The sequence below is a fragment of the Myotis lucifugus genome, unplaced genomic scaffold (genome assembly GCF_000147115.1).
Source record: "Myotis lucifugus unplaced genomic scaffold, Myoluc2.0 scaffold_9, whole genome shotgun sequence".
Taxonomy (NCBI): domain Eukaryota; kingdom Metazoa; phylum Chordata; class Mammalia; order Chiroptera; family Vespertilionidae; genus Myotis; species Myotis lucifugus.
Window position 1 is genome coordinate 2,237,900 of NW_005871057.1, and position 13,839 is coordinate 2,251,738.

A 13,839-nucleotide genomic window follows, 5' to 3' on the forward strand; every position below is an offset into this window, starting at 1 on the left:
CCTTTTCGAACCCTCCTAAGCACTGTGCTTCTGAGTCCTTCTCAATTAACTCGGCTGCCTGCTCATTGTTTATAGTTTTCAACTACATCTCTCACAAAAGCATACTTTTTTTTTTCAAAATTCTCTTTTCATTTCCCTGTGAGATTCAAACAGATGGTGTCAAATCATCTGGAAGAACTAAGCACTTATCATTCAATTCAATCTATTTGAGAATGTTGTGTAGTCTGAACAGTAAGCTCCTCTCACTTGCTTCCCTCCCTGGCTGTTGCTTTGCCCCTTTAGATGTGCTTAAGTGTCTCAGCTGTGCTGTTTTGCAGATACACCCCATCATCTCGGCAGGCCAACCAAGAAGAGGGCAAAGAGTGGCTGCGCTCCCATTCCACCGGAGGGCTGCAGGACACCGGCAGCCAGTCGCCTCTGGTCTCCCCTTCTGCCATGTCAGCGTCAGCAACAGGAAAATACCACTTCTCAAACTTGGGTAAAATAGTCTAAAACAACATTCTCACCTCATTCCTTTCGCCACCCACCCTCACAGGAGCTCCCGTGTCTCTCTCCAAAATTGTTTATTTAAAGAGGCGATAAAGGCACCCTAGGAGTACTTTTATTTGTGTGATTACTTACTGTTCAGAAAATAAATTCCAAATAGTATGCAGTCTGTTGCTCATGACAACAACTTGACATAGGTTGTTATTTTACAGTCTAAGATCCCAGGGGCACAGGCCTGAAAAGAAACCCCACCACTAGTAAGAAGCAGAGACAATCATTGGTTCCAACACCCGACTCCAAGCCTAGGGGAGTTTTTACACTTTAAAAGGAGTAAGACATCTCCTTGTGTTTTCTTTAAAATGTATTTAAAAACCCTTATAACAAAATTAATCATCTTATTTGTAGAAAAATAGAAATAATTATTAAAGTTAAAATCCTCAAATGCATATGAAATTTTCTACTAAATTAATGCACTGTGAAAAACTTTGGACAAATATGATAAAAAAAAATCACTAACTAGCTTAGCCATTGGATTACTTTGTGCTTAGTATCAATTGTATAGAAGATAAAATCATTGATATAAACACAAGGATGTAAGAAGTTTAAACATGCTAGTTATTATTTAATAGATCCATTTTTTCCATCCAAAATACATTTTTGGGTAAAACTTTACGATTGATGACAGTCCCAGTGAGGCATCTCAAACCTAGTAAGACTCATTGTCATCTTCCCACGAGTGATAACAATTGCTCAGATTGTTTTTTCACCTTGTGCAAGGGTTACCGATAGAAGATTTACTATCAACCTGCAACTGCCAAGTTCTGTGTATTTGGTGGACTCTCCTGCATACAGAGTGATGTTTAAACACCCTTTCATGGAAGTGCTATGTATCTATGTTTGTGCTCCCAGGGGTCCCTCCACCTTGAATGACTTTCTACCTCACTTTCTCTGCTCACCCTTCAAGCTATTCAGAATTAACCCCTTTCTTCTAGACTCATGGAAACATAGAATCTTAGCTGGAAGAGACCTACATCAAAACTCAAAATGATAGTCTTTGCCTGGAAGCTTCGGAAATTTAGTTTTCTTGTTTTTTCTTTTCCAATTAAAGTGGTATATTCTTCTCTAAAAGGAAACCTGCAGACTCTAGGAAGACAATCTTTTCTTCATAGGCTACCAGAAAATGTCATGTTATATTTCTAGCATGAACAATAGAGGTAACTTGCTGGTTTTGTTTAGTGATTGACATACTGCTCTCATGAAAGTGCTGGGAGAAAAGAGCTGCACCTGTTAGTGACCATTTCAGAGGCAGACTCTTGGCTTATCTTAAACAGGGACGCCCTATAGATTTATGCTTCCATAAGAATCGGAATCACGTTTTCACTTTCTATCAACCTGCTAGTTTTATCATCCAAGCCCCATAATAACAGGCTATGTGTGCTTTGTTTTTCAGTGAGTCCAACAAATCTGTCTCAATTTAACCTTCCCGGGCCCAGCATGATGCGCTCAAATAGCATCCCAGCTCAAGACTCTTCCTTCGACCTCTACGATGACTCCCAGCTCTGTGGGAGTGCCACGTCTCTGGAGGAAAGGCCCCGTGCCATCAGTCATTCAGGCTCCTTTCGTGACAGCATGGAAGAAGGTAGGTGTGGAGGGAGATACAAGTGAGGTTACTTTATTTAACTCTGAGATTAAAACTATCACATCACTCATATCACAAGAATTCCTGAAGAGTAAATAAAGGAGTGTGTGAACTCTTATATGATGAGTCCTGAAGCTTGAAGAAGTTTCAATTTGCATTACTTTTTCTTTCTTTATGTATTTGGAAATATGCCAGAAATTGTTTCAATTAATACTGGACTATAGAATAGTTCAGAATAAATTCTCATGCAAAAAATTACTATTTGCCCTCACGTATCAAATGTCAGAGTGAATGTTTTGTTTGACATCTCTGTTAAAGGGCCACAAGGATATAAGAACCAGAAAAAACTTATCTTATGAAACTACCATGTTCTCAGAAACTCCCTCTTGTGTTAGTTTTATATCATATCATTTTTAATTCATATTGTATCTACTTTTTGCTTTATAAGTTACATTTCCTTATTTAATGCAATGAAATTCTCACCTGTCCCAATAAATTTATTTGTATTTGTAAAGTGCTACATGAACACTTTATAAAAAATTCAGGAGGCTTAGTTGATTTTCAAATGTATATAATTTTCTAAACTATAAAACCTCAAATGTCAAAGTTGATAATAATCCTGGGAGACTTTCCTCTTTGATTTAATGAATGATTTTTTAAGTACTCATAAAGGAAACGTGGCACTCACATTATAAAGCATATCAGTTAAAGGTAGAATAATAGTAAATGTATAAGTTCAAATTGATTAGAATAAAATCAAACATTAAATTGTCCGTACTCTGCTATCCTATCTAATAATAGAGAGACATGGTAATTAACCGTAACTTCGCTACCCTTCCCATGGGCTAATCAGCGAGATATGCACATTAACTGCCAGCCAAGATGGCAGCCAGCAGCCAGGCAGCTGAAGCAAACATGAGGCTTGCTTGCTTCAGTGATGAAGGAAGCCAAGGTTCCCCGCCTGCCACAGCCCAGCTCTGAGCTCCGGATGCAACAAAGTTGCAATTATGGAACCTAAACAAACCCCAGGTACCTGCTTTCAGCCAGCACGGCCTCAGAACTTAGAATGGCCAGTGATGGCAACAGAGTTTCAATTATAGAATCTAAACAAACCCAGATACCTGCTTTCAGCCGGCAGCGGCCTCAGAGCTGGAGCCGGCTCTCAGCTCCAGTGACAGCTATAGAAGGTAAACAAATCCCAGAATAAAAAAAAAAGAAAAAAGGAGAGGCTGGGAGCTTCAGTCACCCACCAGCCTGAAAACAGCCCTCAGCCCCTCACCCAGACTGGCCAGGCACCCCAGTGGGGACCCCCACCCTGAAGGGGATGTGACCAGCTGCAAACAGCCATCATCCCCTCATCCAGGCTGGCCAGGCACCCAAGTAGGACCCCCACCCTGATCCGGGACACCCTTCAGGGCAAACCAGCTGGCCCCCACCCGTGCACCAGGCCTCTATCCTACATAGTACATGGGTAATATGCAAACTGACCCTAACAGCAGAAGGACTGGGAATGACTGATCACTATGACACACACTGACCACCAGGGGGCAGACGCTCAATGCAGAAGCTGCCCTCTGGTGGTCAGGGCGCTCTCACATGGGAGGAGCTCTGCTCAGCCACAAGCCAGGCTGATGGCTGCCACTACAGCGGTGGTGGTAGGAGCCTCTCCCGCCTCCTCAGCAGCGCTAAGGATGTCCGACTGCAGTTTAGGCCTGCTCCCCGCTGGCAAGTGGACATCCCCCGAGGGCTGCCGGCTGCCAGAGGGATGTCTGATTGCCATCTTAGGCCCAATCCCCCGGGGAGCAGGCCTAAGCCAGCAGGTGGTCATCCCCTGAGGGGTCCCAGACTGCAAGAGGGCACAGGCCGGGCTGAGGAACCCCCCCTCCCTCCCCCCCCGAGTGCACAAATTTTTGTGCACCGGGCCCTCTAGTTCCTTAATAATTATGTATAAAAGAAAGGACTTCTGGTCTTGAAACTTTCTAGGGCTTAAGCCTCTGGCCATCCATTTATTTGTGGAATGAACATGAGTAAATTTCCTAACTTTATTACCCCTAATTTCTGCACCTGTAATTCTGCAGGTTTGTTATGAGGATGAAATTAAAGAATAGTTTTGTTCCTTTCTCTGCCCCCTCCCTACCTTCTTATTTAAAGTATCTCTGATGGAAAGCTCAGGCAGCTGTGGAAATTAGCTCATGGTTTTCAGGTCACCGCTGTGTGCGTAAGGTGCTGGCACTAAATCACTTCACTGCAGTTGCCACTGCTTTTGGGATAGTCACCAAACCACTGAGCTCACTGTGAGAAAGAGTGGGTTCTACCCTGAGAGTCGCCTGATTACTGCAGTGCAGATAGAAAAAGAGATAAATAATCTCTAGTGTTCTCTGCTTTTCTGAAATGGTTCTATCACCCTCTTCATAGGCAGGCCCCTTATAATACTGCAGAAATAACTTGCGAAGCATGCTGATGGGTTTCTAGAGTGCCTCATTTGCAAACAGAATGCTGTTCATATGCTGGGAGACTCTGGCCTTCCATTTAGGAGGATTAAATAATCTGCATTTCTGGACAAGAGCCTGAGTGGGCAAGATGGCTTTTTGATGGCTATGCATTGAATACTGAATTATTATAATTCTTAAAGTGTGGTCTAGAATCAAGGAATCATTGACCTAGAGAGATAGAAGGGAGTTTAATGATTCATTGGCCAATGCTCACAGTGAGAGATGAGGAAACTAAGCCACAAACTCTAAGATCATAGACCTGTAAGTATTAAGTGATCATAAGTAATACATTAAATGGCAAAAATACTGCAAAAGTAGCAGAAAATTAACTGAAAATGGATCTCCAGATTCATCGTTCACCTTTTTCCTGGTATACCTCACTAGTTCACACCAGGTTGAAAGAATGTGCTTTAAAAAAAAAGGCTAACATTTTGCAGGTCTCACAGAATGGTAATATTTGCAGTTTTCCCCATCCTCTCCAGACCAGGGTGTAAGCACCTCCCAAATGTTCTTGTCATACCATCATTGCTCTCAATCATATTTATGTTACTCTATTATAGTCATCTTTTTAGTTGTGTATCTTTCTACTTCTTTTTAAGCTCCTAGGATAGTGTCATTCATTTTGTAGTTCCAAGATCTAGCAAGCGCCTGTCAGATTGTGTGTACTCAGCTAATGTTTATTTAATGGATCTGTAAGCAGAAATAACTTCATAACATCCCACAGTGAAAAGATGAAGGACTTTTCTACAAATATAATCAAGCACAATTTTATCCACATTTTGGGCTTAATATAGTGAATGTGCAGATATATACAGCACTCTGTTAACTGAGATGGTATTTTGATATACTGGATAAGAAACACTATGCAATTTCCATTCTTAATTTCAGTAAGACACCACCTTGAAATAAGAAGTATTTTTCTATCACTAAAATTACAAAAGAAACAATAATTCTCCATTTAAAATTCATAATTAACTCATCAGAAATAACGAAATACCAAACTGGATAAAATTCTTACTTGCCTAAAAGTACATGGAGAAAAATATTAAAAATGTATTTTTGTTGTATAAAAAAATAAAATCAAATACATAAAGCTTTTTAAAGTTTTAAGGTTTATGGCAAGTGTAGTTCAGGTTTTTTTATTTTCTGATTATTAACTCTGTAGGCGTTTACTATAGTTTTCAATATGTGCAAAGCATCCCCTCTATAACATGATAAATAAGGTATTTTAGGGGATAGGTATGCAATCTTTCCATGTCTCAACGTTTTATGTACAAAAATATGACAACAGACTTATTCTCGGGTTCTTTTGTCTAGCAGTTCCGATTTTATTCCCCTGTTCTTCACTCTCATAAAGACATGGTGTTCCGGAGCAGATGCTTCAATCTACCTCTTGTTCTCTTTTGTTTCCCTCAGTTCATGGCTCTTCGTTATCACTGGTGTCCAGCACTTCTTCTCTTTACTCTACAGTAAGTATTGCTGTTAAGGAAAAGCTTCTGCCTTTGCCAAGCATACACGTGATTAAGGAGACTGACATTTACACAGAAGTTGCGCAGTGAAATAAGGGCTGTAAGTGAAATACTCTAAGCTACTGCATCCCCGATAAGCTGGCAAGTACTGTAATAGCTCTTCTGTGGCCCCCTTCCCTGTGCTTCCACTTGACTTCTGTGTACTCATCATAATCCATTTATGGAAGGAAAACTGAATTTCACAAAACCTGTTAGGGTATAACTTGGAGTCCCTGAAATCATGTAGTATGCTCTACCATAATTGTATAATATTGAATTGTTTTCCTTGTTTGGTTCCCTGAGCTGTGACTGATCATTGCATTGTCCTATGGTATTTTTTTATTGTATTTTTAAAGTTTGTTTTTTTTAAATATTATACCAAAGGATGAGGGCTTCAGAAGCTTAGATATTTTTTATAATCTTCTGAAATAGAATGTAGTTTTTAAAACTTTATTTCTTAAGAGAGAAATGCCAGTTTGTCAACTCATTTTCCCAATATGTGAAACTGTATTTTATTTTTACCAAGGTGAGTTTTCAGTCTACTTAACAGAATTTAATATTTTTTTAAAAAATTAGTCTTTAGGATTTTATTTTTATAGGAGGGTTCTTTCATGCCTAGGTAAGAGACTTGAGTAGTATGAATAATTATTAATCCAGCATTGAAAGATTCATAAAAAGTTCACAGCTGTGGCTGTTAACTGAGCAATTAAGCATTAAGGGAAATACTGATTTTTTTTCACTCTTTTTGTTAGGTTCAAATGTTATATCCCTCTTTTTATAAATTCATCTTAATATTTATTGCTTTACATAGTTACTCAAAATTAGACTATCACCAGCAAAGACAATATTTTTTTTATCATTTCTCCTTTTAATGATTAAAATTGCCAATAGATTCTATAACTGAAGAAATCACTATTAGTGTTTAGATAAATCTACTAAGTTAGGCAACTAGATAAAGAAGTGAGAAATGTGAAAATGTATTGGGAAAAATGCCTAAGAGGAATATGTTAAGAGCTAGTATCCCTCCTATTGAGCTAATGCCACTATTTATCAGGGAGATGTATTCTGACTGAAGCCATTATAACTAAAGTCTCTAACATAAAAAAATGCAGCATCATTATAATCATACTGGAGGGGTGCACAAAATTTGTGCATGGGTAGGGTCCCTAGGCCTGACCGGCAATCAGGGCCGATCGGGCCTTCTGGTTCCCAGCTAAGGCCTCCCTTCCCTGGCTTCCGGCTGCTGGCCAAGGCCTTTCTTCATTCCGTGCCGCCCCCTGGTGGTCAGTGAACATCATAGCAAGTGATAGAATTCCCTGCCTCCTGGTTGAACTCCTGCAGGGACACTTTGCGTGTTAGCCCTTTATATTTATAGATTTTAAATATACACAAATTTTAAATATTTTGTAGCAACATTTGGATAAAACTACCTTTATGAAACATAAGAAAAACTCAACAATAAAAAGAGCATGGGTAGAAGAAAACAGATGGCTAATTAGTGTATAACAGAGTCCAATCGATCTTCTGTGGTAATAAAACTGTTCTATAACTGCACTGTCTAATAGAGTAACCACACATGACTATTGGGTATTTGAAGTGTGTCTCTCTTGTGACAGAAGAGTCAAAATTTTTTAATTTAATTAATTTAAACTTAAAAAAGCATATATGTCAAGTAGCTACTATATTGGATATTGCAGGTTTATTGGGAACAAAGGAAGTACATTTAAAAAATGCTTCTCATTTAAGTTAGGAAACATAAGTGAGAAGTATTAAGAGTGCAATATGAAATGTGAACAGAGATGAAAATAAAGAGACTATATACACAAATTTATTGGCCAACATTTAGAGATGAATTGGGTCCTGGTGTTAAGTATGAAAAGCCACATGGTTAGGTGATCAAGCCACATGAGAAGGTGATATTATTAGGAAATTAGTAAATTTAAATAGTTGTATTAGAAATGATGTAAATTATATACTTGAATTAACAAGTAACCTGCAATAAAACAATGCATAATTGGAGAATTAATAAAGAGAAAAATTAGAGATCATGAGGAGTTATTTTATCTCTAACCCTCCTTACCATGCACTGAGATTTAATTGACAATGATAAAATATCTGTGGAAGTGCTTTTTAAATAGGAAGTGAAAAGGCAATTTATCATTATTTTTATGCCTTCTTAAGGACTCTGGGTAAAGATTCTGTTGATTTGCATTCTTGCCTGACTATATGAGTAATTATTATGTGGCATCAGGCAAGTTGCTAAATTTCTTTGGACTATACCTATAAAATCAAGTTGGAAAACAGCAGACAGATGTACCCATGGTTTTTCTGAAATAATTAGATAAGACCAGGGACATTGTATACCATAAATCACAAAATGTTGTTAATTGTGTGGTTCTAGAAAGCACCATTTATATGATAGTCCATGTAATAGTATCATTTGAAGTATGCCCTGCACAACTAACACAACTGTACACGGTGTCCCTTCGTACAATAATTAGTGTTTAATATAGATGATGTGTTGTAGAATTGTGCACCTGAAACCCGTATAATTTGTTAACCAGTGTCATTCCAATAAATTCAATAAAAAGCTGGGGGGTTGGGGCGGAGAAAAAGAAAAAATAATAATTAGTGTTCAGGAAGAAAAAGTTTCCCTTTTTGCACGAACATTAGGCACTATCTCTATTAGGTAAACTACTCTTTCTATTAAACATGGGTATAAACCATGTTTACTGCAATGCTCTCATTTATGCAATTTATGGAATTACATATTTTGCTTTAAAATATTAAAACACACTAACAAAGATGGCTTGTTGGGCAGAAACTTTACCTGTAAAATCACCAATCTAACAAATCCCATTGGAAGAATTCTTTCTTCACACGTAGCTCTACTAAAACCTCTACCAATTATAATTGGGAAAATTTTTCATTTGTATCTTGTTATAAAGTGTGTAAATCACCTTCTAGAATTCCTGAGCCAAAAGATTCTGGGAGGTTGCAAACTCATTACAAATAACAGTCTGATCTGCCAAGTTATTACCTTTCTGTGCTTGTTTTTTAATCCAGACCAACACTGTGAAATCTGAGCTTTGACTTAAAAAAAATTAAATTTATTTTTAAAAATAAACAAAATATCTAAAAACATTGAGATGAAATTCCTCCGGGTTACAGTCCCCTGGCATCGCCCCCTTTAGATATTGGCATGTGCTTTCAGGCCAGTCTCAGTCTCCACCTCCTCTTCTTTTCGTCCTGAAGTTGAGTTTGGTTGTTATTATTGTGCTATGGATTTCTCATAGGAAAGGAAAACTCCTCATTATCCATATACTACTTATGGAAAGTGAGAAAATAAAAGGTAGCCTAGGAAGCTATGCAATTTTATTCTTAGGTTCCAGAACCCTTTTTATTCTTTTTTTGAAATATATTTTATTGATTTTTTTACAGAGAGGAAGGGAGAGGGATAGAGAGTTAGAAACATCCATGAGAGAGAAACATCGGTCAGCTGCCTCCTGCACACCCCTTACTGGGGATGTGCCCGCAACCTAGGTAGATGCCCTTGACCGGAATCAAACCTGGGACCCTTCATTCCACAGGCCGACTCTCTATCCACTGAGCCAAATCGGTTAGGGCCCTTTTTATTCTTCATATGCCTGAACCTGTAATGCATTTACACTTTTCTATTTTTGCAATAGTTGTTTTCTGAATGGCTATATTGTATATTAAAAACTTTATTGAACCTGATTTGTGGTTGGAATCTAATTTGTGTTGGTATAATAAGAGCAAGGGCCATGCTTAGTTTATTGTAGAACCCTTTAGTATTTTTACTAAGACACAGCTAATACCAAAGTAAATACATTTTTTAATTTGTAAATTTGAACAGATGAATGAATGGCCAAACAATGGCTTACAGAATAATGAATAATCTCATATATATTTTTTAGGTAAGGTATTTTATAATGTTTACCATCCTTCAGTACATTGGGCCTGCTTTAAAATCATTGTTTAAAATGGAAAGTAATATCATGCCATGCCTAACCCACTGGAAAAAAAAATAATATTCTTGTTTATTGCTTCAACTTTATAGTAACACTAACCAGTATTAACAGCCAAGTGTGGGAAAGAAGGTGAATATTATAGCAAAAGATAATGCTAAAAAATCAGCAATGAGAAAAGTCATTATATACAGTATATAAAGAATTAATATATGTAATAATTACTTTTATAACTAGTATATGTAACTTATCCTGGGCATGTTTAATGAAAAAAAGTGACCATTTCCTGACTATTTATAAAATATAGAATACATTGGTGGCTTGAAATACACAAGTTATTTATTGAGTATTAGTTTCCTATAATCTTAAACTGGCAATATATATACATTTGGGCAGAATAAATCAGATAGTCATAGTTAATTGTGTTCTATATCGTATGGCAAACACCCTGCAGCTTTCTCTTGATTTTATGAAATTTTTATTTTAAAATGTCTCCCCTACTTATGATTCAGAAACCAAACTGATATGAAACCTTGACATTATTAAATTTTAAAAATGTTTTTACTTAAAAAATTAAAGTTGAGATGTAAATATTCAAGCTTTATGTTAGCATTTATTTTTTAAAAATTTTCTTATAAAGGCTACTAAGATTCCACTACTTAACCACTTTTTTATTTAACCACTATATTACTAACCATACATTATTTTTAAGAGTAGAGAAATAGGAAAGACAAAACTCAAAAGATGCTTACACATAAAAATATTTCAGTGTTTAAAATACTTTGTTGTGCTTTATGTTTTCTGGAGGAAAAGAAGATATAAAGATATAAAAAGTGGTTCCGATATTATCTGCATCAATTAATCAGGCCATACCCCCCAAAAGAGATAAGAGATTGTTTTTCAGCTTTGGATCTGCTCAAAGCAATAAGCAGACTTGTACTGTTCAGCGATATTATGCATCCTCCAGCTTCTTCCAGAATGAGAGAGCTCCCCAAATGGAACGGGGCACACAATTCATACTCTGGCATTTCGCAGCCCAGCACAAAGAAGGAAAGCAGAGCTGGAGTCTTCTGCAACTGAAGCCAAAACGCTCCTCCGGTTTCTACAGCAATCCTCCTTTGCATAATCTGCATTAACTGATTTTCCTCAGCCGCTTTGATCACCACCTTAACCCTGGATATCTTAGTGTTTTTCTGACTTGCAGCCAAATAAACATAATTAATAATCATTAGGAAAACTAAAAGAAAATAGAAACTAAAGACCTGATTTCTGTGGTTATTAGTAGAGGTCAGTATTTTTCCTGCAGCTTTATTGGGCATTCTTTATGATCTATAAATCACAGAATAAAATTAGAACTCCTAAAACTTGGCTGCAGATCCCTATAATTTCATGGAGTCTGCATCCTATAATCTGAATTTTAAAAATCCAACATTTTTAACCTTATTTTTTTTAGAGTATAATTTTACAACTATTTTGTTTTTGGTCTGGATCTTAGAGCAATGCTATCTCAGTTTTATCCTTTGCTTTTAAGGCATATTATATATCCATAAGTCAAATAACCTATATTTTAAAGTACTACATGGCTTATATATAAAGAAATATTCACTTGTAATTCTAAAGGTCCCTGTTCTTACTGTTTTAATATTATGCATTTTACTATATTCTTGTTAGATCATAATATTTTAAATACAAAGTATAATTATTTTACGTGTGAAATGAATTGACATTATAATATTTTTTTTGCATTTCTCTTTTTCAGGCTGAAGAAAAGGCTCATTCAGAGGTAAAAAGCTTGTAGCGTTTTTACTTTTGACTACGATCTTATACATTTATGCTGAAATGAGGTTTTCCCCCACTAGAGGGCTCTGCTACAATAGCATACCCCTCCAGTTATGGATACAAATAACTGAAGTAGTTGATAAAAGGTCTTGGATATTTCCTCATAAAGAAAATGAAAGGCAGTGTTTAGAAGCAAACTCTCCTCTCACATTATAGATTGGAGACTTAGCTAATAAATTGTGTCTAGTAGCAAGCACTCCTAAAATCTTTGATGGATGAATGAGTGTGCAGTCTTTCTATTTTATTAGTCTCTTTTCCCTCACAGCCTATAAAACTAACTGCATAGGCTTGAGGAAACTATTGAATCTTGAGCTGCAGACCTCCACAACACAGGCTACCAGCATCCCAGCCTATCTTGTTGGTGCCAGGACTTTGCTGCCTGTAGTCACCACTTTCTGTCTACTGTGGTATATTGTTCTAATCACATACATTCAGAAATACACACTTCCTTGCAATCACATACAAATGAGAATTCAACCTGGAGAGAATATTCTTCTTCTGACTCTTTGTATAAGAGTTGTGTTGGCCAAGAAGAGCAGGAGGACTTTAATTAGGCCTTTATTTAAGGCACAGTAATGACTATTTGATTGCTTTACACTGAGGCAATCAGACCACAGAGAAAATGAATGTCTTGAAAACAGTCTCTACAAAGGAACGCTTTCCTTTGAAGTCATATTTTATTGCCTTTAATGTAAAAATTGTGATGTGCTTCAAAATACTGAAAAAGTATTGATTATGCCAATTTGATCTTTGCAATTGCTAGACCAAACAAGTGATTATGGTGTTTTTTTTTAAAATTTATTGTATGGACATAACAAGGCTTCTAACATTGATCATAATATAGCTACTGAAGTATAAAAATGCCACTTATTCTTGCCTTATTAGTAGTTATCCAACTCCCCTTTTATCATTCGTGTCCCATAATGAGTCATGGTTGTTAAAAAAATAATTTACAGTACTTATATAATAGAGACTGCTAATTTGAGAAAGCTTCTTTGAATTTGGTTTAAGAACAATATGGATTCTTTGATTTCTGGACTATTTGGTCATCATCATAGGAATGTGACTCAAAAGTTAATTGGGGCTGGGATGTATCTCTTTTAAAAAAAAGGAGTGGAAAGGAATCTCATTTTACGAAATTATAAAAATGTCCTCTATCTCTGCTTTCAGCTTCCAGCTCACTTCTTTTTTAGTCTCTCAATATTGACCACCATTTATTCTCCATAAAAAGAGAATGTGAAGGGGGATAAAAGGAAAAAGACAAGTAATGAACTGTGTCAAGAATGCTATTTCAAACTAAGGCAATATTACAAAAGTCCAAATACAACCAAAGAAGACTTGTTTTTGTAAAAATGGGAAGCATTAGAGTAGATTATGTGGCATTTAAATAACTAGAATCCCTTGAGACCGAAGTTTACTTGTTGACTTATAAATGCTGTACCTTTATGAATCATTTTATATTTCATGGCAACATGAGACATGCAGGTTAAACTGTGAAAGTGCTTAAATTAAAATTTTAAATATAATATCATATATTCTTCTAGTTTTCTGGTTCAGTTTTATTCAAGAGTGAACTTAACTGAAATGGAAAACATTTTTGCATATTTATTTTGTTGTTTTATTTAGTTGCTAGAGGCCTGGTGCACGAAATTCGTGCACTCGGGGGGCAGGGGGTTGTCTCTCAGCCTGGCCTGTGCCCTCTTGCAGTCCAGGAGCCCTCGGGAGATGTCCAACTGATGGCTTAGGCCTGATCCCCACGGGATCAGGCCTTAGGCCAGCAGTTGGACCTCTCCTTAGCGCTGCTTGTGGAAGGCGGGAGGAGGCTACCGCCACCACCACTGCTTTCGCCTGCCATGAGCCCAGCTTCTGGCTGAGTGCACTCCCCC

At 37.0% G+C, this 13,839-nt stretch overlaps 1 protein-coding gene across 2 annotated transcripts in view; it reads left to right on the forward strand.

The window, feature by feature from the left end:
• NAV3 (neuron navigator 3) overlaps window positions 1-13,839 on the forward strand; it is a 566,743-nt gene that overhangs the window by 484,585 nt on the left and 68,319 nt on the right. For both annotated transcript variants that reach the window (XM_023749753.1, XM_023749754.1), the window contains 4 exons: window positions 318-478; window positions 1,937-2,125; window positions 6,034-6,086; window positions 11,874-11,897. In XM_023749753.1, coding sequence (XP_023605521.1) covers window positions 318-478; window positions 1,937-2,125; window positions 6,034-6,086; window positions 11,874-11,897 — 427 coding nt within the window. The remainder of the gene's footprint in view (window positions 1-317; window positions 479-1,936; window positions 2,126-6,033; window positions 6,087-11,873; window positions 11,898-13,839) is intronic.